The sequence below is a fragment of the Suricata suricatta genome, chromosome 11 (assembly GCF_006229205.1).
Source record: "Suricata suricatta isolate VVHF042 chromosome 11, meerkat_22Aug2017_6uvM2_HiC, whole genome shotgun sequence".
Lineage (NCBI taxonomy): Eukaryota > Metazoa > Chordata > Mammalia > Carnivora > Herpestidae > Suricata > Suricata suricatta.
In genome coordinates, this window is record NC_043710.1 from 104,545,432 (window position 1) to 104,572,228 (window position 26,797).

The window sequence follows — 26,797 nt, forward strand, 5'->3', positions numbered from 1 at the left end:
AGCCCAGAGAAAGAGTCTCTTGGATACGGCATGGCTATTCTTACCCAGATATCATTTTGGTGTTAAGGGTTTCAACCAGCTGTACAAAGTCTGTGTAGATAATGAATATATCTCGAAAGGCAAGTGCTCTAAACTTGCATGTTTTAAGTGTACAGTTCCGCTTACAATACTGTAGAAACCAAAATACTTTTCTACATTTCTGGAACTACGCTTTTGTGGTTCCAGTATTAACAACGCTGAATTGGGCCATCAGAGTTAGGATACAATGGATTCTTACACACACACACACACACACACACACACACACAGATCTAGCAGATATGTTTATGCTGATGTCTGCGAACACCCCACTTTCCTGTGGGGTCTCCTCGAGCTCATATCTAGGAGTTTCCATGTTTTAAAATATACCTGCAAGTGGAATCAGTTATGTAAAAGAGGAAGGAATTTGGTAGCCAAGCAGCTGGAAGTGAATTTTTCTTGGGTAGAGAAGAAGAGCCACTTAGCATTAAAGTATAAAAATCCTCGATGTTGAACTTCAAGGATAAAAGCATTGCTTAATTATAAAAATGAAAACAGGAAATTTCATTAAATGGGTTTCTTTGCAGAAAATAATTGTAAACATTAAGCTAAGTAAGATCGAATAGAAGAATAAAGGTAAGGAAAAGAAAGAAATTATTCTTAGTGATGTCTCTATATCTAATGTCCAGCATTATGCTTGATTTTTGTTCTAAATGTGACAGAAAACGTGTTTGAATGGTGTCTAGTAGTCAGTACTTGACTATGAATCATACTGGGGACATGTGTTGCAGAAAAATCTGCCCTTTAGAGTGTTTGCTGCGTTACTATCCAGATGATTTGTAAATGCAAGAGCCCTGAGCCAACCACCAGCTCAAGGCCGCTGCTGTAGGTGTCGTGGCGAGGGTAGGAGGCCCGTTTGTCTCCGGCTCCACCTCTCACCGGCCGTGGAATCCTAAACAAGCCAATTAATCTCTTAGAGATTCAGTTTTCCTGGAAGTTAAATGTTTCTCTTGCATATTCGTGAAGATCAAATAAGATAACGTTGTGAAAGCGTAGGGTGCAATGCAAATGGAAGATACTTTCGACCTAAACACACGCACACACAGGAAACAACAACGGGCTGTCTCTGCGCAGTCACGCACACCCGGCAGCATGTCAGTCCTCCTGTGCAGGGGTTACTCGCTGCTGTCCCTACTCTTCTTGGGGAGCCAGCCCTGTGTAGCGTCATGATTAAGAGCTTGGGCTTTGGATCCAGAGCAGTCGTGTTTAAATTCCAGCTTCAGGGTGCCTGGGTGGCTCGGTTGGTTAAGCGTCCGACTTTGGCTCTGGTCATGATCTCATGGTTCGTGGGTTCGAGCCCCACGTCGGGCTGTGTGCTGACAGCTCAGAGTCTGGAGCCTGCTTTGAATTCTGTGTCTCCTTCTCTCGCTGCCCCTCCTCCACTTGTGCTCTCTGTCTTTCAAAAATAAATAAATGTAAAAACATTTTTTAATTAAAAAAATAAATTCCAGCCTCTTCATTTGCAAGCTGTGGGACTTTGGGTGGTACTGACCTCCCTCCACCTGTAGTCCCTCACTTGTGGTAGAGGGACCCGCATAGGGCTGTAAGGTGCCCGTGTCATAAGGCCGCTGTAACAGCCGAATGAGACAACTCACGTCATTTGCTCTGAGCCCAGTGCCTGGCATCCGGCACACATTCAGTCAGATTTGGGAATTCAATAGACCCCACACCTAAATCTCAGTTTCCTTGTAACCCCTCAGATAGATGTAGGACTCTCTAATAATCCTAGATATGACATACTCACTAAAGCAAGAACAGCTCTTTTTATCAGACTGCCCAGAATACTTTTAGGTATGAGGGTAATTTGGTAAAACAAGGAACAAAAAAGAATAGCCTTTAAAAAAAAAAAGAAAGAAAGAAAGAATGAAAAGAAAGAAATCTCTCTTCACCTAAAAGGGCTTCATAGCTCGGTGCCCTAACACCTTCTACTTTCCAGAAATCTTACAAATGAATTATCAGCATCGATAGAGACGGTGCTAATGAGGAATCTTTCCTGGGTCTGAGGCTCGTTTACATCAGCGTCTGTTGAAACATCACTGAACTGAGTCATTTAGTGCTTGTGTGAATGTCACATTAGCTTTCAAGGGGCATAATTTACTGTTAATTAATGGTCACTTAAATCCTTAATCTCCCTCCTGTAATTGACCTTTCTCCTCAGGCAAGTTTGCATTCATAGTAGAAATATAATTTATTATTTCTTCTTGTTTTGAACAAAGAACGCTTTGCTCTTATAGTTTTTTCAGTGTATTTTTATTTCTTTATTTTTCCTCCTATCATTGCTTGCTTCTCTATTCTTCCTCATTCTAGATTCCAGAACTTTCTCCTTTTACCCAAAGACTTTAACATGTTCTGGAAACTGTGTTAATCCCAAGGGGACCTATGGCTTGTTTCCTGGAAAAGACGGCAGAGGGTGTAGGGAAAACACATTCACTTCTCAGAATTATGTTTCCACTCTGTCCCTGATAGTTTCTTGCTTTGGGACACGCACATTTCAGTGCTTCCCCGACTGGGACTTGAATGGGGAGCTCCCAAGCGAGGTGAAAGTGAAGTTGCCCAAAGCGAAGTTCACGGGAAACGCGCGGACCGGCTTTGCTTTTGTCCTCCTGACTTCTCTCCCCCGGGGTGCTCCAGCAAGGAATGGTCTCAGGTGGAGGGATTCACAGCACATTTTTTGGGCAATCACAGCTCACAAAACCCCTAAAAATGATGCCCAATGCAAGCCACCTGCCTGTGTCCTGCATGCCTGAATAGCCGATGCCATTTTAGGCGTCTTCCCGGGTGAGTAGTGAGGGAGTGAAAATGCTCATTAGCTTCACAGCTCTGGTCGTAATGAAAGCAAATATTCCACTGCGCGCAACAAGTCTGCAATTGCGCGCCGGCTCCGTTGTTAGCATTTTGGTCACACTGACATTGATAAATCATAGAAATTGCTGCCTGTGGCGGCGAGCGACATGACATCATTCATAAAGAAATGGGCAGAAACAGGACTGCCGCACAGGGAGAAGAGATCTCATTTACAGTTTCCTGCTGGACCCTGCACACCTTCAGCGGCCCATCAAAATCCCCATCCAGACCGCTGAGAGGCGAGACGAACTCACAAGCCGGACGCTGCAGATAGATTTCACTCACGCGCCCTGGCAGGAGGTGCGCAATTTGCTTCAGTCCAATGACTTAGCGAGGCTTCGAATCCCCCAGGAGCCAGCAGAGCTTGTGAGCAAAATATCTTTTTGCAATTCAGAGGAAGCCCTCGCAAATTTGTCACTTCCAATTGTTGGTGCTTGCTTCTCTGGCTCCCTTCCCCCCCTCGGCCTTCCCCGCATCAACACCAATCACCTGCAAACCCGGATTCCCAGGTCATAGAAAATGGTCGTTCTCTGGACCCAGAAAGAATTTTCCCAAAGCGAAGATCTCATTTTCTGACAAGCGTGTTTTATTCAAAGACCGTTGAGTGCATTTTTTTTTTTCCTGAGGAGAAAAATGCGAATTGGAATCTCATTAATCCCATTATTGAGGAATCCACACAGATCGTTGGGTCCATTGGTTTGTCCATGTTCCTGCTTGGATTTTCTACTTAACTGTTGAATTATGAATGGAAAAATCAAAAGAAAAATCCAAATAGGAGACAACTTGTGGCTGAGTGTATAGGAAGGCTCTTTCTATGTGGGAGGGGGTGATACAGAAGTAAAGGATTCTGTCTCCAAGATGCATGACTGCTGGGAAAACAGAATTGTAGGTGCAGTTCGGATCCTCGGAGATCGGGTTGATTTATTTACCTTTACAATGTGATTTCTCTCCTGGGCAGTTAGGCTGTCAGCTTACTTTAAATAAGGGTCTGCCAAAAAGCCCACCAGCTGATGATGAATTTAAGCAGATTGGGGTAAGCTGAAAACCATGCTGTGCTAGGAACCACCAAGTCCTGAACCGTCTGCGATCTCGTAAAAATGCTGAGTTCCTCTTCTTCTCATTCTCGCAGTGATAGTTTTGTCTTTCAGAAATCCTAGCCACAGATCCACCTCATCCCAGGAATTCTGCTCTACATCGCCTCACCGAGCAGGTGTTACAGAAATATGGCAAGGCAGCGAGGCCCCTTCGTGACTGGACTGACGCCACCACGGGATACCTGGATGTATTTGTCCATGCCGTATTGGATGTGGTAAGGACCATCTTATCCTTTCCGATTCCTGTTACCCTTTTGTTAAAACTACCTATTGTTTATGCAGGAGCCTAGGAGATGTTTTAGTCTTTTTTTTTTTAATTTTAAAGTTTTTATTTATTTTTGAGAGAGAGACAGCATAAGAAGGGGAGGGTCAGAGAGAGAGGGAGACACAGAATCTGAAGCAGGCTCCAGGCTCTGAGCTAGCAGTCAGCACAGAGCCCGACGGGGGGCTTGAACCCACGAACCGTGAGATCATGACCTGAGCCGAAGTCTGATGCCCAACCGACTGAGCCACCCAGGCGCCCTGGAGATGTTTGATTCTTAAGACTCATTGAGCTGATAGGGAAGTTGCGCTAGATTCATGTTAGCAGTAAGCATGAGATGAAATATTTATTAGATAAATCATGCTTTCTAGTCCCCAACTTGCAATGTGAAAGGCAGATAGCCTAGAAATAGGAGTTTTGTGGAATTAAAAGGTTTAAAAATTTTTTTAAATGTTTATTTTATTTATTTATTTATTTATTTATTTTAATGTTTATTTATTTTTTGAGAGAGAGAGACAGAGTGTGAGTGGGGAAGGACAGAGAGAAGGAGACACAGAATCCAAAGCAGGCCCCAGGCTCTGAGCTGTCAGCACAGAGCCAATGGAGGGCTTGAACTCACAAATGGTGAGATCATGACCTGAACTGAAGTTGGACACTTAACTGGCTGAGCCACCCAAGTGGCTCAAGAGGTCTTAAGAATGGTAGTCATATAATCGCCAAAGTATGGAAAGGGCCCAAGTGTCCATCAACAGATGAATGGATAAAGAAGACGTGTTACATACATACAACGGAGTATCACTCGGCAATCAAAAAGAATGAAATCTTGCCATTTGCAACTGCGTGGATGGAACTAGAGGGTCTCGTGCTAAGTGAAATTAGAGAAAGACATTTGTCACATGACTTCACTCTTATGTAGAATTTAAGATGGGAAGGGAAGCAAAAATAATAAAACAAGGAGGGAACAAAACATAAGAGGCTCTTAAATAACAGAGCACACTGAGGGTGCTGGAGGAATTGTGGGTCAGGGGATGGACCAAATGGGACACTTGTTGGGATGAGCACTGGGTGTTATATGTAGGGGATGAATCACTGGATTCTACTCCTGAAATCATTACTGTACTACATGCTAACTCACTTAATTAATTAATTAAATTTAAAAAAAAGAGCTGCAGTGAGATCACTGTATATATTTTATGAGTTTGCTGAAACCAAAAAATGGTAACAGTATGTTTTTTTTCCTGGCTCACGTTTTTTAGTGACACTAGTAGATTTAAGAAAAACACCTACCACTCATTGCCTGAAATTGAGAAATTTCAATTTCACCAGATTGCTGGTGTCTTGAGTTTATACCTAAGGAATCTGCTAGGGTTGGTGAGGGAAGTTTGTTTATAAAGTTGTCTCTCCTACGTCTAACAAGTGCACTGTTGCAGGGATCAAATGCGAGAACCGATGGAAAGCCAGAGGTCCCGGTGCCCCCACAGGAAAATGGTGGCTTACACCTGCTCCGCTTTCTCTTCTTTTCTTACTTACAAAACTTTCAGTATCAATAGGTCCCTGATTTATTTCGATTTTTCTTATGAGCAGGCCTCGCTGAGCTTGTTTGTTAATACAGTTTAATTTTTTTTTCCAATTTACTTCTCAGAACCCATTTTCTAATTAAGGTATAACATACGTAAGTTGAAATGCACGAATCTTGAGTACACAGTCTGATGAGTTCTGGTAACTGGGTGCACCCATAGCATCCACACCCCGTCAATATAACAGACATTTGCATTGTCCCTGGAAGGTCCCTCATTGCCCGCCTGCTTGGTCACTCTGCGTCCCCTCCATCCACAGAGACAACTGCTGTTATGATTATTTTTGCCAGTTCTAGAATTTCATTGAATGAAATTTTATTATACATCTTCTTCCTCTGTTGTGTCTGGATTTTTTCCCTCAGCATCATGTTTTTGAGATTCACTCATGTTGTTGTGTATATTAGTAGTTTCCCTCTTTTTAAAAAAAATGTTTTTATTTTGGGTAGCACAAGAGGGGGACAGAGGATCTGAAGCAGGGTCTGCGCTGACAGTCTGATAGCAGTGAGACCCATGCGGGGCTCTAGCTCACGAACCGCGAGATCATGACCTGAGCCAAAGTCATTCTTTGAACTAACTGAGCCACCCAGGGGTCCCAGTAGTTCGTCTTTTTTTTTTTTTTAATTTTTTAATGTTTATTTATTTTTGAGAGAGATAGAGCGTGAGCAAGGAAGCAGGAGGGGGAGAGAGAGGAGGAGACACAGAATCCAAAGCAGGATCCAGGCTCTGAGCTGTCAGCGCAGAGCCCAACATGGGGCTCGAACTCACGAACATGTGAGATCATGACCTGAGCTGAAGTCAGCCACTTAACGGACTGAGCCACCCAGGTGCCCCTGTAGTCTGTCTTTGATTGATGAGTAGTGTTGGGTTATGGTTATACCGTGATTTGTTTATCCATTCTTATGTTGATAGGCATTTGGGTCATTTCCAGTGTTAGGATATTATTAATAAAGTGGCATTCCTACTGATCTTGGGTAAAACCTAGAAGTAGGGCATCTGGCTCAGACAGGTGTACCCTTACTGAAAACCTGCCAGACTGAGTTACAAAGCGGTGGTACATTTTACACTCTCCTGAGTCAGCGATGAGAGTTCCCATTGCTCTGCGTCCTCATCAACATTTGGTGTTATCAGTCATCTCAGTGTTAGCCATTCCGTTGAGGAGGTCATGGTATTTCATTGAGGTTTTACTTTAAATTTCTCTGATGGCTAATGATGAGCAATTCTTTTTCATGTGCTTATTGGCTACTTGCATATCTTTCTCTGTGAAATAATTTTTTAAAGTCTTTTCCTATTTTGGGGGTTATTGATCTTTTTATTACAGACTTATAGGTGTTATTTATATATAATATATGTATAATTTTTTAAATATTTTTTGGGACTGCCTCTTCTGGGCTGTCCTTTTCCTTTTTTTTTAATTTTTTATGTTTATTTACTATTGAGACATAAACAGAGCATGAATGGGGAAGGGACAGAGAGAGAGGGAGACACAGAATCTGAAGCAGGCTCCAGGTTCTGAGCTGTCAGCACAGAGCCCGATGCAGGGCTCGAACCAACAAACCATGAAATCATGACCTGAGCCAAAGTCGGTTGCTTAACCGACTGAGCCACCCAGGTGCCCCTGTATGTATAATGTTTTAATGTTTTACTTATTTTCAAGAGAGAGAAAGAGTTTGAGTTGGGGAGGGGCATAAAGAGAGGGAGACCAAGGATCTGAAGCATCTCTGCACTGACAGCACAGAACCCGATGTGGGGCTTGAACTCACTAACTGTGAGATCATGACCTGAGCTGAAGTCGGACACTTAATCAACTGAGCCACTCAGGTGCTCCAGAAATATTAAAATTTAATGAAATCCTTTTTTTAAAGTTTATTTATTTTTGAGAGAGAGCATGCACAAGCGGGGAAAGGGCAGACAGAGAGAGAGAGAGAGAATCCTAAGCAGGCTCTTTGCTGTCATGTCACTGCAGAGCCCATCAGGGGTGCTCCAACCTACTGAGATTGTGACCTGAGCCGAAATGAAGAGTCAGGCACTTAACCGACTGAGCCCCCCAGGCGCCCCTAGTGAAGTCCACTTTAAGTCAGTTCTGCCGTTGTGGTTAGTGCCTTCTGGGTCCTAAGACATCTTCGCGACTCCAAGTTCATGGACATATTTTCCTGTATTTTCTGTCGGAAGATTTACAGTTTTTTGCTCCTTAGATTTAGTTTTCTGATCGATTAAGAGTTAATCTTTGTGATGGTGTGAGAGATGTAGATCAAGGTTTTTATCCTTGTTTTTATGTTTTGGTTTGTTTCTTTTGCATTTAGCGAGGAGTTGTTTCAGCATCCTTTTTTCCCTCTGGATTGCTTGATACCTTGATTGAAAATTAAATTAACTGATAAGTGTCGGGCTCTTTCTCTTGAAATCAGACAGTGTAAGTTGTTGGACTTTGTTCTTCATTTTAGAGCTAGCTTAGCTTTTTAGGGCCTTTGGATTTCTACATAAATTTTATACTCAGCTTGTCAGTTTCTATTTTTTAAAAAAAACTGCTGGGACTTTGTTTAGAATGGTAAGGCGTCTGCAGACTAATTTAGGGGAGAATTGACATTTTAATAATACTGATTATTCTAGTCCTCGAATATGTCTCTTCATTCATTCGGGCCCTCAACAGTGTTTTATAATTTTACACATATTTCTATTAAATGTATCCCAAAGTATTTTTGATGCGGCTAGAAATGTTACTTGCAATTTTTTATTTTCTATTTATTTGTTATTATTCTGGAGGCATATGAAATTTGCATGTTGACTTTGTATGCTGTGGCCGTACTAAATGTACTTACTAATTCTAGTAGGTTTTTTTTCAGATTAATGTTATCTACATGCATAATCACATCATCTGCAGATGGTTTTCCTTCCTCCTGTCCGATCTGTTTATGCTCTTGATTTTTTCATTGCCAAATTGTACTGCCTAAGGCCTCTCTTACACTGTTAGCAGAAATGGTGAGAGCAGACATCCCTGGGTTTTCTCATTCTTAGGGGAAGTTTTTCACCATTAAGTATGATGCCTTTTCATAGATGTTCTTCATCGGGCTGAGGAAGTTCCTTCCTATTTCTTGTGTACTGAGAGTTTTCCTCTGTGTTTTAAAATCACGAATACATACTGAATTACATCAAATGTTTTTTCCCCATCTATTTGGATGAACATACAATTTTTCTGTTTTGTGCAGTTAATAGAATAAGTTATTTTGGTTGATTTTCAAATGTTAAATCATCCTTGCATTCTGAGGATAAACCTCATTTAATCTTGATATGTTATCCTTTTTGTATATTTCTGGATTTAAATTCCTACCTAATACAGATTGCATCTATGATAATGAAGAGTGTTGGGCAGGGGGTTTTATTTCTTGTAATGTACACATGTCTGGTTTTGATATCAGGGGTCTGTGGGCCTTAAACAACTAGTTGTAAAATGTTCCCTCTTCAGTTTTCTGAAGGAGTTGTGTAATGTGGGTATTTTCCTTTTCTTTAAAAAAAATTTTTTTTAAGTTTGATTATTTGAGAGAGAGTGAGTGCTAGCAGGGGAGGGGCAGAGAGAGAGGGAGAGAGAGACCATCAGAAGCAGGTTCCACTCACCATCAGCATGGAGCCTGATGTGGGGCTCGATCCCACAACTGTGAGATCATGACCTGAGCTGAAATCAAGAGTCTGCTGTTTAACCGACTGAGCCCCTCAGGCAGCTGTATATTTTTCTCTCTTAATGTGTGATAGAATTCACCAATAAAACCATCTAGGATTGCAGTTTTCTTTGTGAAAAGATATTGAAATGTGAATTCATGGGTGCCTGGATGGCTCAGTTGGTTGAGTCTCCGACTCTTGATTTCAGCTCAGATCATGATCCCAGAGTCATGCGATTGAACTCTGATTCAGGCTCCACACTGAACATGGAAACTGCTTAAGATTCTCTCTCTCTCTCTCTCTCTCTCTCTCTCTCTAAGACATGTGTGAATTCAATATACTTAACATACGTAAGAATGTTTACATTTCCTATTTCTTCTTGTGTCACTTTCAGTAGTTTGTATTTTTAAAGGGATTTATTTTACCCCAGTTGCCATATTCATCATATTCATTAGTTTACAATATCGTCCTTTTCATTCCTCATGTTGGTAATTTGTGTTTTCTCTTATTTTCCCTTAACCAATATTGTGGAAGCTTTATCAGTTTTACTTATTTTGTTTTCGAAGCACCAAATACTGGCTTTGAATTTTATCTGTTGTTTTTTATTTCACTGATATCCGCTCTTTGTTTTCTTCTTCTACTTACATATAATTTGTTTTTCTTGACTTAGTTTCTTAAAGTGGAAGCTCAGATCATTCATTTTAAACCTTTTTCTCTCTAATTTTAGCAATTATGGCTGTAAATCTTCCTCTAAGCACTGGCTTAACTGTATTTTACAAGATTTTGAAGCATTTTAAAATTGAGAGATAAACTACATTAAATGAAACATCTTTTTATTTTTTTATTTTGTGTTTGTTTATTTTTGAGAGGGAGCGAGCCCTCCTAAGCACACACGAGCTGAGGAGGGTCAGAGAGAGAAGAAGACAGAGGATCCGAAGCAGCTCTGTGCCGTCAGCCCAGAGCCCAACGCGGGGCTCAGAGTCACAGACCGCGAGATCATGACCTGAGCCGAAGTAGGATGCTCAACCAACTGAGCCACCCAGGCGTCCGGAAACACCTTTAAAGCCAGTCGCTTCCCCCAATCTCTAATACCTGGCAACTTGTAATCTTACCTTCTTCACTATAGTTTTGCCTTTCCAGAAAGCCATATAAATGGGATCATGATGTTTTACCCTTTGTTTTGGCTTCTTCCCTGTGGCATGCTGCCTTGGAGACCACCCACCTCTGCTGTGGAGTCGGCGTTCTGCTGTGCCCCGTCTGCATCTGTTTGCCACTTGTTGGACATGTGGGTTATTTCCAACGTGGGCAAATTAGAGCCACTATACACAATTGCATATGTCTTCACTTCTCTTGGACAAATACTTAGGTGTGGGATTCTGACTTGTATGATAAGCTTGTGCTTAACTTTATAAGAAAATGCCAGCCTGTTTCCCAAAGTGGCCGAATTATTTTGCAGTCCACCCGGAGTAGGTAAGCGTTTCACTCCTCCACAGGATTTCCAGCACTAGATACTGTCATTCTCTGTAAATGTTAACCATTCTCGTAGATTTGTGGTGATAGCCGACTGTGGTTTTTAACTTCCATTCCACTGAAGACTAATGACCTTGAATGTCTTTTCATGCACTACTCTGCCATTTGGTATCTCTTTTGGTAAAGTGCTCAGATCTTTTACCCTGTTTTAAAATAGTGTTGCTTATTATCTTATTGAATTGCAGGAGTTCTTTACATATTTTGAGTCTATTTCTAGACTCTCTTCTGTCCAACTATTCAGTGTTTCTCCCTGTATCAGTACACCGTCTGATGATGTGGCATCCGAGTGTGTCTTCCAACCTTGTTCTTTCATTCAAAAATCATTTTGACGCTTCTAGGTCCTTTGCATTTTCATATAAACCTTAGAATCAATTTCTATTAAAAAATCTGGAATTTTTACTGGGATTGCATTAAATCTAAAGATCCATTTGAGAAGAAACAACATTTTAACAATAGTCTTGTAATCCATGAGCACATCTTATATCTCCATTTATTTAGTTCTTTAATTTCTCCTAGTAATAATTTGTAGTTTTCAGTGATTTACACCTATTTGTTTAAATGTATCCCTAAGTATTTCACATTTTCATACTTTTACAATTGATATTTTAAAATGAATCTGTTTGTGACTAACATAGAAACATACAGTTGATTTATATGTATTGGCCTTGGATCCTGTGATCTTAGGATACCTTATTAGTTTTAGAGGCTTTTATTTATTGATTGATTGATTTATTATTTGAGAGAGAAAGAGAGACAAAGTCTAAGTGGAGGAAGGGCAGAGAGAGAGGGAGACAAGAATCTGAAGCAGGCTCCAGGCTCTGAGCTGTCCACACAGAGCCTGACGTGGGGCTTGAACCCACGAACGGTGGGATCATGACCTGAGCCGAAGTTGTACGCTTAACCAACTGAGCCGCGCAGGTGTCCCTTTAGAAGCTTTTTTTATCGATCCTTTCAGATTTTCTATGTAGAAGACCATGATGTCTGTGAATAAAGAAAGCTTTTGTTCTTTATTTCTGCTCTTTATACCTGTATTTCCTTTTACTGCCTGTTGAATCGAAGGGTGGACTATTGCATAAATATCAATTTGATAGATGTATGTGATAGTTTTATTAAAATCTTCTCTTTTTACATTTTTGTTGCTTTATTAGTTTCCTACTGAGGAGTGTTAAAATCCCCAACTATAACTGTGCTTTGTCTGTTTTTCTGCTCTGTTATTAGGAGAGTATACATTTAGAATTACATACCTTCCCGATGAACAGATCCTTTTATCATTATGAAATACCCCCTTCAGCTGTAGTAATATTCTTTTTCTTGAAGTTTTTCTCATCCTTTCATTTTCTATCTCTTCATGTGACATGCATTCAAAGTCATTTCTTGGACAACGTATAGTTGGGTGTTGCTTTTTTTGTTTTTACTTTTATTTTGAAATAATTATAAATTTACCAGAAGTTGTGAATAAATTTACAGGGAGGTTCTCCACACCCTTTACCCAGTGTCCCTCAATGTTAACATCTTAGGCACATACAGTCTCATTACTAGAAAACTCACATTGGTTCAGTCCACAGAGTTGATCAGATTTCTCTAGTTTTACGTATATTCATTTCTCTGTGTGTGTGAGCTCCTGTGTAACACTACCATCCGTGTGACTTTGTGTGACCGCCCCTACCACCCATCACCACGGGGCCACCTGGTTCCGGTCTTTTATAGCCACACCCCTGTCCCTGCCCCCGTTCCTAACCACTCTCCTCCATCTTTGTAATTACGTCATTTTAAGAATATCATATACGGGCGCCTGGGTGGCTCAGTTGGTCAAGCATCTGACTCTTGATTTTGGCTCAGGTCATGATCTCACGGTTCATGGGTTCGAGCCCCCCATCATGCTCTGTGCCCACAGCACGGAGCCCGCTTGGGATTCTTTCTCTCCCTCTCTTTCTGCCCCTCCCCCACTCACTTTCTCTGTCTCTCTCTCAAACTTAAAATAATACTATATAAATGCATGCATACAGTATGTAACCCTTCAAGATAGGGTTTTTTATTCAGTATAATTCCCTTCAGGTTGTGCATAATCTTCAATTTATCGTTTCGTTGCTGAGTAGCCCAGGGCATTGCTCTTTCTAAGCTGTCTCTCTATGCATTTTAACCCACACATTTTGTCCATCTACCGTCTTTCTGTTTGTTCTCTAGTTGGCCCATCTGTCTTTGTTGCTGTTCTTTCTTCTTTCCTTCCTCTCCTGCCTTCTTGTAAGTAAATATTTTTTTAGATACTTGATTTTAGTTCTTCTATTGACTTCTTAGCCTCTCTCTGAATCGTTTTTTTTTTTTTTTACATGTTGTTTTAGGGATTTCGGTATCCACCATTCACTTCATACAGTGTACTTAGATTTAATGTTACTATCCTCACCTACCTTGTACAAATCTTACAGCAGTAACATTCCATTTTCCTGCTCAACTGTCTTTTTACTACTTTTGCCTTCAATTTTATTTACATACATAATATACCCCACAATACAATGTTAGTATTTTAATGTACTTTGTTAAAATCACTTAGTAATTTCTCTGTATTTAAATAGAGGTAGTTTTCTACGTTAATATCATAGTGCTGCGCTGTGAATCATAGACTGATTTTTTGACTGAGAAGTAGGCATTGTAATTGATGAAAAAAATAATTTGAAACTGAAAGTATAATCAATATAATGGATTTAAATTATTTTTTTTTGTCTGAGGCAAGATATTTTAGCATAATTTTCCTCCAGCTTAGATAAATCCCCAATCATTATTTCTTTGTAAACAGGAACATTTAAATGACACAAAACACAAAAACACAAAAAAATCTCAGTTTTAGCGAAAGTACTTACTAGACCTAAGATCCTAGAAAATATTATTTAATTAAATGCTGGGAAATCTCCACCCCTTCTCCAAAAGCCTAGTCTTACAGAAAGCTCCAACAGAAAACTCCGTTAAATGCCCTCTGTAATTGGATATTGAACTAAAATTCTTGAGACTTAATTTCCTGGGGCTATATTTTCACCTTCTTAAGAAATGTCAGTCCTTGCCTGTTGTCCGTGAGTTATTAGGACGGGGGCGTTTACCAGACATTGTACAGTGGGAATAGCATGACTTGAATAAAGACGCATGATAGGAGTCATGTCATGTGAAACCCCAGGACAGACGTACAGTCAACCTTGAGTCAGGGAGTAAGAGAGGCTTTCCAGGTCCCTGCACATCCTCCCACTTTCTATTTCATATTGACTAAGATAAAGTAGAATTGCTCAGGCTTCCCTTTAGAAGCTTATTAGCAGTTAAATATAGAAAAGGAATAAAGTTTCTAATTCATATTTTCCCTTAGAACAACTGTGTCAAATTGGATTTTTTTTAATCTAATTCTTCCTTTCTATCCCGATAAAAGAAAATTAAACCAGATTCCTTATGGTAGTTAAGGAGAACACCATTGCTTCTTCAAAGATATGTTTTTCTCCACTGTTGTAGAGTATACTGATTTTTACTAGAATACGGTAGACATATCCCTGTTACTGGATAAGACAGACTTTCCTTCAGAAGTTCGGAAAAACCTTTTATTCTCTCCCTCTAGTTTTTCTCTGTCTACTGTCTTAGCCCGGATCTCCTCAAGGCTACAGTGAAGTCAACCCCTTGTTGTTTCCTGCCTGTGTGCTATTTCCTCCACTGAATGTCTCTTGTCTCCCTGCTCCACATGCAAAATATTCTAATCCTTCAAATCTCCACTTCTGAGAAAGATTTCCCTCAATTCTGTAAGCTGACAGCAGTATCACCTCCCTTTAAATCCACTGAAGTCCGTATATATTTTTTTAATTTTTAAAATATTTATTTATTTTTGAGAGAGACAGAGCATGAGCAGGAGAGGGGCAGAGAGAGAGAGAGAGAGAGAGAGAGAGAGAGAGAGAGAGAGAGAGAGAGAGAGGCAGAGACACAGAATCTGAAGCAGTCTCCAGGCTACAAACTGTCAGGACAGAGCCCAATGCAGGGCTCGAACTCATGAACCATGAGATCAGGACCTGAGTCTAAGTCAGATGCTTAACCAATGGAGCCACCCAGGCACCCCAAGTCTGTATATATATATATATATTTTTTTTTACATGTATTTATTTTTGAGAGACAGAGTGAGACGGAGCAATGAGCAGGGGAGAGGCAGAGAGAGGAGACACAGAATCTGAAACAGCCTCCAGGCTCCAAGCAAGCGGTTAGCACAGAGCCTGACGTGGGACCCAAACCCACGAACCATAAAATCATGACATGAGCTGAAGTCAGACATTCAACCGACTGAGCCACCCAGGCGCCCCTGTATATTTTTTTAATACACATAGATAGTTATTTGCTAAAATGTCACATCCCCTAATCTGTTAATGAGCTGCTTGAGGGAAGACATTTGCTTACTCATATTTGTATTCTCCACACTATGCAGTGCAGTGTATCTTGCTTCAAAGATACTGGGTAGATATTTGTCAAGCAATTAATTAATCAAAATATGTAAGTGCCACTTTTAGTACTGTCCTAATAATGAATGGCTTCGTCTAATAGGCTTTGCGAATGTCCCTGTTGCGTTTGGCAGGGCTGATTTGGGAGGACTTGACATGGCGCGGGACCAGCCAAGGACACCCCCGGTGTGGACAGATAACTCGGTGGGTGCATCTGGCGGCAGCTGAGCCGCGGGCAACTGTTTGCCGTGAGGAGCTTTCCCCCCGGCTCCCGTCGCGGGCCCTCACTTCCATTATGTTTTGCCTCCTGTTTCGCTCATATGAAAGACTACAGTCTTGTCTTAGAATTTCTGGGTATTATGAGTACCTTAGGGAAATCTGATTATAGAGATAATCTACTCAACACTGAAGAGTTTCAATTTGTTTCTATTGAGTTTTGTCAATTCCGACTCCCAGATACCTTTGTCTTCCAGCGCATTGACTAGAGCCTCCCAGCCAGACGTTGAGGCATCTGTTTCTATAGTCTCCGAACCGGGAAGGGTAAATAAGAATGTGCGGGAATTATCTGTGTATTTGCTAACCACCAATTTAGATCTAAATAGACTCCCTCTGTTAGGAAGACTAATGAATTCCAATTCTCTGAAATATCCTTTGCTTTTAACAAGCAAGATGGAAGGTAGCTAAAGAAAAAAGAGAGGGAGAGCGAGAGAGAGATACACAGAGGAAAAGCTGTGAATAATGCCACCAGAGAACCAATTATGTTCACCAGCTGGCATGGAGAAACTTGTTTCCTTTGACAAAAAACAAAAAAAGATTCCAGTTTTAGCCTCAAGCTCTTTTTTGACATTATGTTCTTTAGGACTGAATGATGAATGCTCCCAGATACCCCCTAATATATTAGAAAAAAATTCTTCACATTTGTTACATGTAACATGACAGAACCATGGGCAGGGATGGAAGGACCAGCAAAGGCTGTTAATATGAATAGCAGTTAATACAAATCGATGAGATAAAATGCTGGTCTCCCCAGCCACGTAACTGAGTGATACATTCATGAGTTGATGTGACAGGGATTAAAAAAAAAACCTTGTCAGGACATTTCATAGATGTAAGAGTATATTAGTTGTGAAAGAAGAGTGACAAGATGTATTTTCCAGTAGTACAAAGTGCATTTTGAACTTGGGTGGTTTTCTCCCCTTTTGTGACGGCAGCGAAGCCCAGAACTGAGCCTTTATGTGCTTCCGCGGGGAACACCCCAGATCTGAGAATGTCAGTAAGTCAAAGCCCAGTTCCACAGTATGCCAGTTCAGAGGAAGAAAACCAAATGTAAATAACGCTCATTTTAAAAACAGTATCTATTTCGGAATCTCTCAGCTGGTTAAACTTGGAAGGAATTGGTGTCACCTCAAGGTTCATTCATGTGGTAGCCAGAATTTCCTTCCTTTGTAAAGCTGAATGAATGTACATTGTATGTATATGTCACGTTTTGCTTATGCATTCATCTTTGATTGACACTTGGGTTGTTTCCATCCCTTGGCTGCTGTGAATAATGGCGCTGTGAACATGGGTGCACACATAACTGAGCCTCTGCTTCAGTTCTTTCTGGCTAAGAATGGAATTGCTAGACCATATGGTAATTCTATTTTTAAATTTTTAGGAACAGCCACTGTTTTCCACAGCAGCTGTACCATTCCCACTAATCGTGCATGAGGATTCCAATTTCTTTACATCCTCACCGACACTTACTTTCTGGTTCTGTTTTATTTTGTTTTGTTTTAGTAGCCATCTTAATGACCATGAAGCAGCATTTCACTGTGGTTTTGAGTTGCATTTCCCTGATGATTAGCGATTGTGGTAGCCAGCTTGGACTGCCGGAAGAAAGACCGTAGACTCCATTTCCTGCAGTTTCAGAGGCTGGGAAGTCCAAGATCAAAGTTCTAGCCAATTAGGTTCCTGGTGAGAGCGCTCTTCCTGGCTTGCGCTCTTCCTGCCTTCTTCTCCATACCCACGTGGAGGAGACAGATCTTCCATCTTCCAAAGCTACCAGTCCTAGTAGATGGCGTCCTCACTTAACCTTAGTTACCTCTTAAACATCCTGTCTGCAAATTTAGTCACATATGAACTTTGGAAGGATATAATTTGGCCCATAGCAGCGACGTTGAGCATCTTTTCATGTGCTTATCAGCCATTTGTAGATCCACTTTGGAGAACTGTCTGTTAACATCCCTTGTCCATTTTTAAATAGGATCATTGTTTTGTTTGGGTTTGTAGAAACTCTTTATATGTTGTGGATATTAACTCCTCATCAGATATATGAGCTGCAGGTACTGTCTCCATCCTGAGGGTTGTCTTTTTACTTCTTGATCGTGTCCTTTAAAGCACAAAAAGTTTTCCTTTTGATGAAGTCCCGTTTCCTTTTTCTTTGGCCTCATATGAAATAGACCATTGCCTAATTCGGAGTCGTGGAGATTTATTCCTATGTGTGTTTCGAAGAGTTTTACGGTTTTAGCTATTACATTTAGGGTCATAGTTCATTTTGGGTTAATGTTTGTACATGGTGTGAGATATCCCTCTTAGTTCCTAAGAACATAGTAGTTTTAGAATGCTCATTACTAGAGCAGATATGAAAAACATTGGTAAGGAGTGGTGTTTTTGTTTGTTTTGTGTTTTTGTTGTTTTATGGTTGTTATTCTTAGGGGTCTTCCCTAAAAAAAGTTACTGACTTACTGCAGACATGGGTAAATGACCTCTACTTATATCATCAAAAATATACTTCATTTACATTAAGCTCATTCAGTCTGATAAGCAGAGAAGCCCAAACATAAGGTAAGCCAATAGGAATGGCCACCCGTAGCAGTAGAGAGGAACAGTCGTTGAAATATTATGAATAATATCTTGATTACATATAAAAGCTTGGTCTCATCTCTTTAGCCCAGAATTGTCTAAGAGTACATGCCATTTTTTATTTTGATTAATGTCAGAGTAGCTAATTAGGGTGGGAAAGGGTTTAGAAAATCATTCAAGGTGTCAGGTGTAGTCCTCATGCCATTTTGTCGTAGATGCTACAGTCAAGTTCATAGTGACAGGCGTGTGTAATAACTAGGAGCTGAGAATACTCAGATTTGAAGAGTCATGGCAATGCTTTTAAAATCAGCATTTTTAGTTAGATTTGATTTTCTTCTCTGAATTATCATACTGTTGAATTGGGCTTTGATTTATTGACATTCTGAGATTTAGCACAGATTTTTTTCTTTGCAGGATCCACAGAATCAAAAATTAAAGACCAGTATATGGGACCATGAGGGAAGTGATCTTTTCCTTCTGTGCATGCTGGACTCCTGATTACCATTTGTTACAAAATAGGGGCGCCTGGCTGGCTCAGCCAGTTAGGCATCCGACTTCAGCTCAGGTCATGATCTCGCGATTCATGAGTTTGAGCCCCGCGCCGGCTCTGTGCTGACAGCTTGGAGCCTGGAGCCTGCTTCAGATTCTATGTCTTCCTCTCTCTCTCTGCCCCTACCCCACTTTCACTCTATCTCTGTCTGTCTCTCTCTCTCTCAAGAATAAAGCATTTTAAAAAATCTTGCAAAATACAATTATTCTAAGGAATAGACTTTTTTGTTTGCAGTTCAGTTTCTCAGACCTGCAGCAGACATGATTTCTTAGAATCTGTGTAAGAAATATGGCCATGGTTTCTGGTTGGGGCACCATCTTTAGGGGTTAGCAGGGAAATCCTCTTCCCTAACCGTACCCACAAGCGGATCAGTTGGGTTTTTCATCCAATTCCCTCTTCAGTTCTTTGCCGAGATTGACGTTGCCCCTTTTTGATACATTTCTTTTCTGGCTATTCCTCAGAGGTTTGGGACGATGAGTTTTTCCCGTGGAGCCTCACCATGTTTGATGAGATTAGAGAGACCTCTCTACCTCAGTGCCATCTGGGCCCCTGATATCATCATCAATGAGTTGTAAGTGTGCTGGGTGTGTTTCTACAGGCTTTAAACTGCTCGGACTGGTTAGGCCGGTGGTTCTCACTTTCAGTCATTGTTGCTATTTTTTTGTTTCTCAACTTGTGGAGGATCACAGTGTTGGGAATGCTCAGGGTAGAAGTACCATGATTGACATAATTTAAGATACGGATTTAATTACCAATGCTTGAGGTTACTCATGGGATGTGTGTGTTACAAAAGTAGCAAATGACTTCTCTTTTGAGGCTGTCATTACCGAATCCACCTCTGCCAGGGTAAATGACATCATGGGAAATGCAATTCTGTCTTTGTACTTCTAGGCTAGTCCTGAGTGTCATGGCCACTACTGTAATGCCCAAGTTTTCAATATCATCCCCAAAACCAGAAACCGCCGGGGAGACCGAGTCATGCATGCAAAAGCAAAAAGCATTTATTATTAGGCTTCGCCGAGGCCTAAACTCGGGCTCACAGACTTTACCAGCGGATCCGTGCTGAGAGCCCCGAACAGGGCTGACTAGGGTCTTTATGGGGCTTAGGAAGGGGGAGTTACAGGACATTGTGACATCCAATCATCATTGTAGAACAGCATTGGCAGTAACTCTAACCACACACATTGTCCAGGGAGTTCGTTACTTTTGGCGGGACCCAATTACAACATTTAGAGTACCTTTAAAATCAACCAATCACAAAGCGAGCCTAGGGTCTTGTTCGGCGACTATCGGGTTAACTTTAACATTAGGTAACAGGGTCCTATCTAAAGTTCCCATCTGCAGGCCTCCCCCGCAGGAATGTGGAGAGTGGAAGCTGGCCTTCCCAGATTGGGGGTTGCGAAGGTGGTCTCTTGCTCTAGGCAATGTGTAACTGCCTGTTCGTTTCTGGGAACTGAAACCTAGGCCTTCTAGATCAGAGGGGAAACGTAAAGCCTGTCATGGCGTCTGTTTGGTTTAGACTCGTGTCCTTACACTACCATCTCATAATTGTAAGAGTTGCCATGGGAAGGCGACTGAGCGGCCACTTTGCCGTGGAGAGCTGCGAGCACTGACAACCCCCACTTGCAGACCTGGGATGACCCGAGCCATTTGAAAAGCACCAGCAGCCATTTTACTGCAGGCCAGATAACAGATCCAGGCGCCACCAGGACGGACGACCCCCACTCTCAATCTGGACTGTCTCAAACTGTAATGTCTCACCATGGAATTCCAGCATCCCCCTCCCCACCGAAGCGAACAGCCAATTGAATCCTGCCACCGTCCAAAGAAGACCCTACGTGGCTATCAGCCCACCTGAGCTCAAACCCGGAACTTCTGCACCCATAAAAGACCTTGCTCTCCCATATCAGGCGCGACTTCCCTGACTCCCCGCTCCAGAGTCACGGAACCTCGCCCAGGAATTGCAGATCCCAATAAAGGCCTTCTTGGCTCCATAATGTGGTCTCTTTGTCCTCCCATATCTGCCTCCATCTATTAAACCTTACAATAATCAGTTCTGTTTTGTAATGCCCAGAATTCGGGAGTCCCCCAGAAATGAACCACCAGAGTCCAGAGTCAAAGCCAAAAAGCAAGGGTCGTTTATTGCAGGTTCGAACCTGGGCCTCTGCTCACTCCAAGCTGGTGGAACGGAGAGAGCCAGAGAGCCCCTAACAAAGGCAGGGTAGGACTTTTATGAGTTTGGGAAGGGGGAGTTACAGGAAATTGTGACATAGGTACAGTGATCCAATTATTATTATACAATATTATTGACAGCAGGTTTATCCAATTACAACATTTAGAGTGTTAACCAATCACAGAGTAGACCCAGGACCCAGGACCCTCACGTAGGGTGTAACCAGCCTTAAGCAATAACTGATCTAGGCCAGCCCTTAGGAAGGTTAAGGGTATTACAAGGGTGGTCTCTCTTGCCTTGGGCAATGTGTAACCCCCTAATAGTTCTGGAGAGACTGACTTTTAGACCTAGTTTAGAGGGGAAATCTAAAGCCTGTCATGGCGTCTGCTAGGTTCAGACTCGGGTTCTTACAGTTTGTGTATTGAAATGACTAAGGCCCTCTCCGTAACAGCGAGGTCTCTTGTGTTTCATGCAGTGTGGACACTGAAAGATCACCCGGCCTTCCCTGTGTCTATGTGAACTCATCTGAGACCATCAGGAACACTAAGCCTATCCACGTGGCTTCTACAGGCAATTTAGAGACACTTGCTTTTTTCCGTTTGATATCCAGGACTGCAGCCTAACCTTCAGTGGCGTTCTGCACACGGTAAACCAGGAGAAGCGGAGTCTGCTGGTGGGGAAACTCCTGTGCAGGGTTGGCGCACGTAGGTGAAATGATATCCTGCTGTCTCTGAGGTTTATTTTGTTCTTGCACATACTTTTTACAAATCTAAATCTCTTCTTACAGTCATTTGGCTGCTGTTGTGATTCAGACTGAGTACAGTGCTGTGCACAGATACATTGGTCTTTGCTGCTCTTGGTTTGGGAACATGAGCTCAGGCCTCCCGCTGCACCTTAGAAGGTTATAGAAGTCCAGGACCAGGTCCATCATTCTATAGATAATGGAATCCAAACTATAAATTCACAGTTGTTGTTTTTTTTCCCCCCACTGGTAAGAAGACTCTATTCCACATCCCTACCCCTAGTTCCGATGGTTATATTGAACCCCATCTCAGTGAGACTGTACATGTGGGGGCAGGAGGGGAAGAGGACTTTGAGTCGGGAGTCAGAAAGGTAGGGGTGGTTATTGGTGCCTCTGTGTGGGGGGAAGTCCTTTGTTTCTGTTGTTGTCCGTGGAAGATGTAGACCTGGTCGTCTTGAGGGACAAAAAAGACATCAAGCACGACAAAAGGGGTTTTTGAATGTCAGTGAGCGGAAGCTTCTTTCTGTGTCCTCCACATACAATACCCTGCAGAGCAACGCCGGAGATTTCACACGGATCCGGTTTCACGTAGGTCCTCCTGTCCCCGCTGCGCACCTCTCCGTGGCCCCAGGCCCTCTCTACTGGGCTCAGGAATTTCTGCTCTGGGGCACCTTCTCGTTCCTTATCATCATCCAAGAACAGAAGCTTCAGGTGGCTCCGGACACGCCCTTGGTGACAGCGTTCACAGGCCAGAGATTCAGCCCCAGATCCCGGACCCCTCCCATCTGCATTCCAAAAGTGAGTCAAAAGAGAATGGTTTTCAGACGCCTGAACCATCCACCTTAGCAGGCATCCTAAAGCCTTTCGGTACATACTAATATCCCCACTCCTAATTTATGCTGGGGGGCGGGGGGGAGAAAAAGAAAACCCCCAAACAGCAACAACAATAAAATGGAAGAAGAGGGTCTCTTCAACGTTCCTGTCCTGTTTTTTTTAATATTTTATTTATTTTTAATACAGAGAGAGACAGAGCATGAGAGGGGGAGGGGTAGAGAGAGAAGGAGACACAGAACTGGAAGCAGGCTCCAGGCTCTGAGCTAGCTGTTAGCACAGAGCCTGACACGGGGCTCGAACCCACGAACGTGAGATCTGACCTGAGCCGAAGCCGGAGGCTTAACTGACTGAGCCACCCAGGCGTCCCTCCTGTCCTGTTTTTAACTGAGTAAATATTCATCAATTCCAGAAACAAATGCATAAAGCTATCATTATTCACATGACTATCCTGAGCAGTTAGCTAACAAATCACCTGCATAATCTTCAGAGAAAGACCAGCTGCTCTAAAAGGACTCGGTGAGAACCCAGGCCGCCCTGGCACGGGGGGTCTGCTCAGCGGGAGCCTGAGGGGTGGGGTGCAGGCCAGCGAAGCCGCTAGGTTTCACTCCAGAAGCAGCCACCCCCATTTCCCTGGTCCTCCTGGCAAACTGTCCTGACGCATCGTTTGCTGCAAGTTCCAGCAACTGGTAGACCCACTATTAGTATTCATTTCTTTTCTTCTGCACAAAGTCAGCTAATGGCGGTGACAGCTGGGTGGGGAGGAGTCCTTTATGCCAGGTAATGTCTCTGTTGGAAAAATAGAGAGTACAGACAGGTCAGTGTGACACACAAGATGAATTCTCCTGGAAACAATCCTTTTGAGTAAGAAGGAAAATCCAGACGAGCCCAGGGGCTATGGTTATGCGGGATAATTATATGCCAAGAGAGACTGGTATCCACATAAGCTATTATTGAGGGCACAGATGCCCCTCCGTTGGTCAAAAGATGTTCCATGCAGCTTTCTAGCAAAGCCCTTGTTCAATCTGGGCCTCCTAGAAATAGCTGTGGTTTGAACGTGTCTAAAGGGTAACCAACTCGTCACAACTCCTACCTTCCTGGTGGCGGCGTCCAGCGTTCGCCCGTTCTGCTTGGTTTTTAGCAAAGTTTGCGTCGTGGCTTATTTGTCCTCCCTTTTTTTTTAATGAGAGAAAAGGAGGGGGAAAAAAAGAAAGCTTTTTTAATTTCAATGAGTTTCTTGGCTAAGAGTAAACACCTCATTAATTTTAAAGATATCAGCCCACAAACATTATTAATGCAGCCCGAATAATGGCGAGCATTAAAGGGAAATGTGAGGGAGGAGCACGTGCAAGCTGGAACACAGTCACCTGCCAGGCACTCCGGAGAACGCTGCACACACCATTACCTACACTGCACGGAGGAGGCAAACAAAGGCAAGAGGCAGGGCCGGTGAACAGGAGTGCGCACGCACACACGTGCACGCACACACACTCACGCTCTTTCCATAAAGCAGCCATCATTTGAAGTACACGTCACCCTTTCCCCTGCATATTAATTTGTCTTTCTCGTCATGGCGACAGGCTTTCTATGCAGTAGGTCCATTTAAAATATGATGGATGAGGCGTGTGATAGCGCTTAGGGAAGGAGAATCCTCCCTGGTCCCGTCCCGTGGCCCTGTTCACCGCCAGCTTCCTCTGCACTTCCAGTGTTTACAGTGAGGCATGCCAGGGGTGGGCATCGATAGCATGGCATGCCTTTGGAGCTGTTCCCTGGGTCTCTGCCCCGGGGGCTGCCTTCCACCCTGGCCCTCTGGAACCGAGAAGGGAGAGAACTCTGAGCAGTCACAGACCATGTTTCATAGGCCAGGGAGCCACGCCCAGAAGCCGTGATACAACTGTGGGAAGACTTAAAGTAGGTTCAGTGGCTATCCCAGGTCTCTTGTCTCCCTTGGCCTCTCTTAGCCCCTCCCCCCCTCCACACACCTGCTAATTGCCCTGCTGGGCTCGTGATCTCTCACTCCATACCAGTCACCCCACTCTGAAGTTAGGGACGGGGGCATCCTGATGTCCTTCAATAGCCTTTGGGCAATGGATGATGCGAAATTGGGAGCCCAGTGCTCTGCCAGGGTCCTGACAGCAAAGGGCCAGCTCCCTCCTGAGCTAATCACCTGTTCTGTCCCTGTCTGGGCTGCCCCGTGGGGGTTGGAGACAAGCTGAGGCAGGCAGGAGGGAAAATGATCTCTCCTAAACACCTTGTCCCTCTGGGCCTGATGTACCCTGCCGCCGCCGTGACTAAATCAAGTGCTCGGGATGCCGGGTTCGCGCCAGCTAACGTGCAGTCCTAGCTGGTGGCTCTAGAATACGCGCTGTTTGTCAGAGGGCACTGCTTACACGCTGGAGTCGGGCCACATTCCCCGGGGGGCCCAGGGCACTGGCACTTTTGCCCACAGCGATGTCTGAGTGCAGCCCAGCTCCTGCTCCAGCAGCCACGGGAGGGGAGGTTCCCCCCAATACATTACCGGGCGCGCCGGGTCCCAGACACAGCAGGGTGAGCTTCCCGCGTCTGCATGGCAGCTTTCTGGGGTTTTGTCTTTTTAGAAAATGAGGGTAGAAGTGGGAGGAGGTGGGAACAAAATGTGAGAATTCATTTTGGATGAAAGAGGGCAGACAGCTGTGGGAAGAACCAAAGTGAGCCCACACCGACACGCACATGGCCTGGCACCGAGTGAGATGCTGGTCCGGGCAGGAGCGGGGGGGCTCCTAGAAAAATGCAGAGGGTCATTTGAGAAAGAAAGGTGCCCCATCTTTGCCTCTTTTTTGGACATAGTTTTCCTTTCTAGATTAGGATAGATAGTTTTGTTGAGGTTTCCATTAACTGCAGCTCATGAACTTGAGAGATGTTCCTTCTGAGTTCCACCAGATCGGGAGGGAGAAAGAGAGAGAGAGGGAATTTAGAGCCCTAGAAGTGTGTCCAAGGTTGCTCGAGTCTAACCCAAGCTAACCCAGGCTGACCTGTGGTCCAGCTCATCGCTGAGTTCAGAAGCCCGGGCTCCCGTGCAAGGATCTTACTTAAATGGCAGCAACTTTCCCATTCTTTCTGAATTGGGAATGTCGGGAGGGGCTTGGGAGAGGAGGAAGATGGGCTTCGGTGTGAAGCGCGAGTCTGGGCGTCAAAAATTCCAACTATGTCATAAAGACGGTCATGCAAAATTGAGTACTGGTGGGGTCTACCATCAAGGAGGCAATTAGAGGCTAACCTTGGGGCCTATTCCATCTCCACGGAGCTCTCCACACACACATTCTGAATTAGATTGATCTCTTTCATTAACATCAATAGGCTCCAAATACCTTTGTGTACTTATTATTACCTGGCTTTAATGGATAATGAAATTGTGGCATAATATTGCTAACACCTGAAGGGTGTCTAATGGGGAACACGGACTGAAGCTAAAGTGCTTTTTCTTCCCTTTCTGTGGAATTTAAAGGCACCAGCTCCTTTAGTCCGTTGGAAATGATGGGTTCTCGGTAGGGGCAGTTCCACAGAGAGCGGTCTCGCTGAGCTGGTGACGTCCCTTCCCCCCTCGAGTCAGCAGGAGTCCGTGACTCTCTCTGGCATGACCCACAGAGAGGTAGCCCTTGGGGGACGGACCTCGATGGGAGATCCCTCATCTGTGCTAACTCCATGCTCCCACCTTCTTGGAACTAAAAGTGGCATCGCTAATAAGACTTCAGCACAACGCAGCAAGCATCTCTTGAGCCCTTATCATGTGCCAGGCTCAGTGGCCCCACAGAGGACACAAGCATGAGTGAAATGGCTCCTGGTATCCGTCATGGGTGTGAGAGGCTGCCCAGGGAGACATTGTGACAATAACCACGAAACTGACCACTTACTTGACCCCAGGTGCCATTTTAAGTGTGTACATGTAATCCTCACATCTCTGTGAGATGGTGCTCCTAGTGTCCGCATTTTTATAAATGGATGGATTGAGGCACAGAGAAGTTAACTTGCCCAAGGTTACAGGGTAACTGTGGAGCCTGGCCTTGAACCCCCAGACAGTCTGACTCCAGGAATTATGTGCTCATCCTCTACGATGCTGACACACAACTCGGCATGATGCAGGCTATTCTAGTCCATTCTTTGGCATTCATCCAACTGTGTGTTACTGGGCAAGTC

The 26,797-nt window shown here is 43.4% G+C and overlaps 1 protein-coding gene across 1 annotated transcript in view; it reads left to right on the top strand.

Moving 5' to 3' along the window:
- Positions 1–26,797, top strand: part of HTR3B (5-hydroxytryptamine receptor 3B) — a 50,205-nt gene that overhangs the window by 21,389 nt on the left and 2,019 nt on the right. The window contains 8 exon segments of the mRNA XM_029915693.1: positions 4,058–4,231; positions 18,743–18,791; positions 19,340–19,409; positions 19,411–19,449; positions 21,527–21,641; positions 21,644–21,695; positions 22,222–22,281; positions 22,284–22,383. Coding sequence (XP_029771553.1) covers positions 4,058–4,231; positions 18,743–18,791; positions 19,340–19,409; positions 19,411–19,449; positions 21,527–21,641; positions 21,644–21,695; positions 22,222–22,281; positions 22,284–22,383 — 659 coding nt within the window.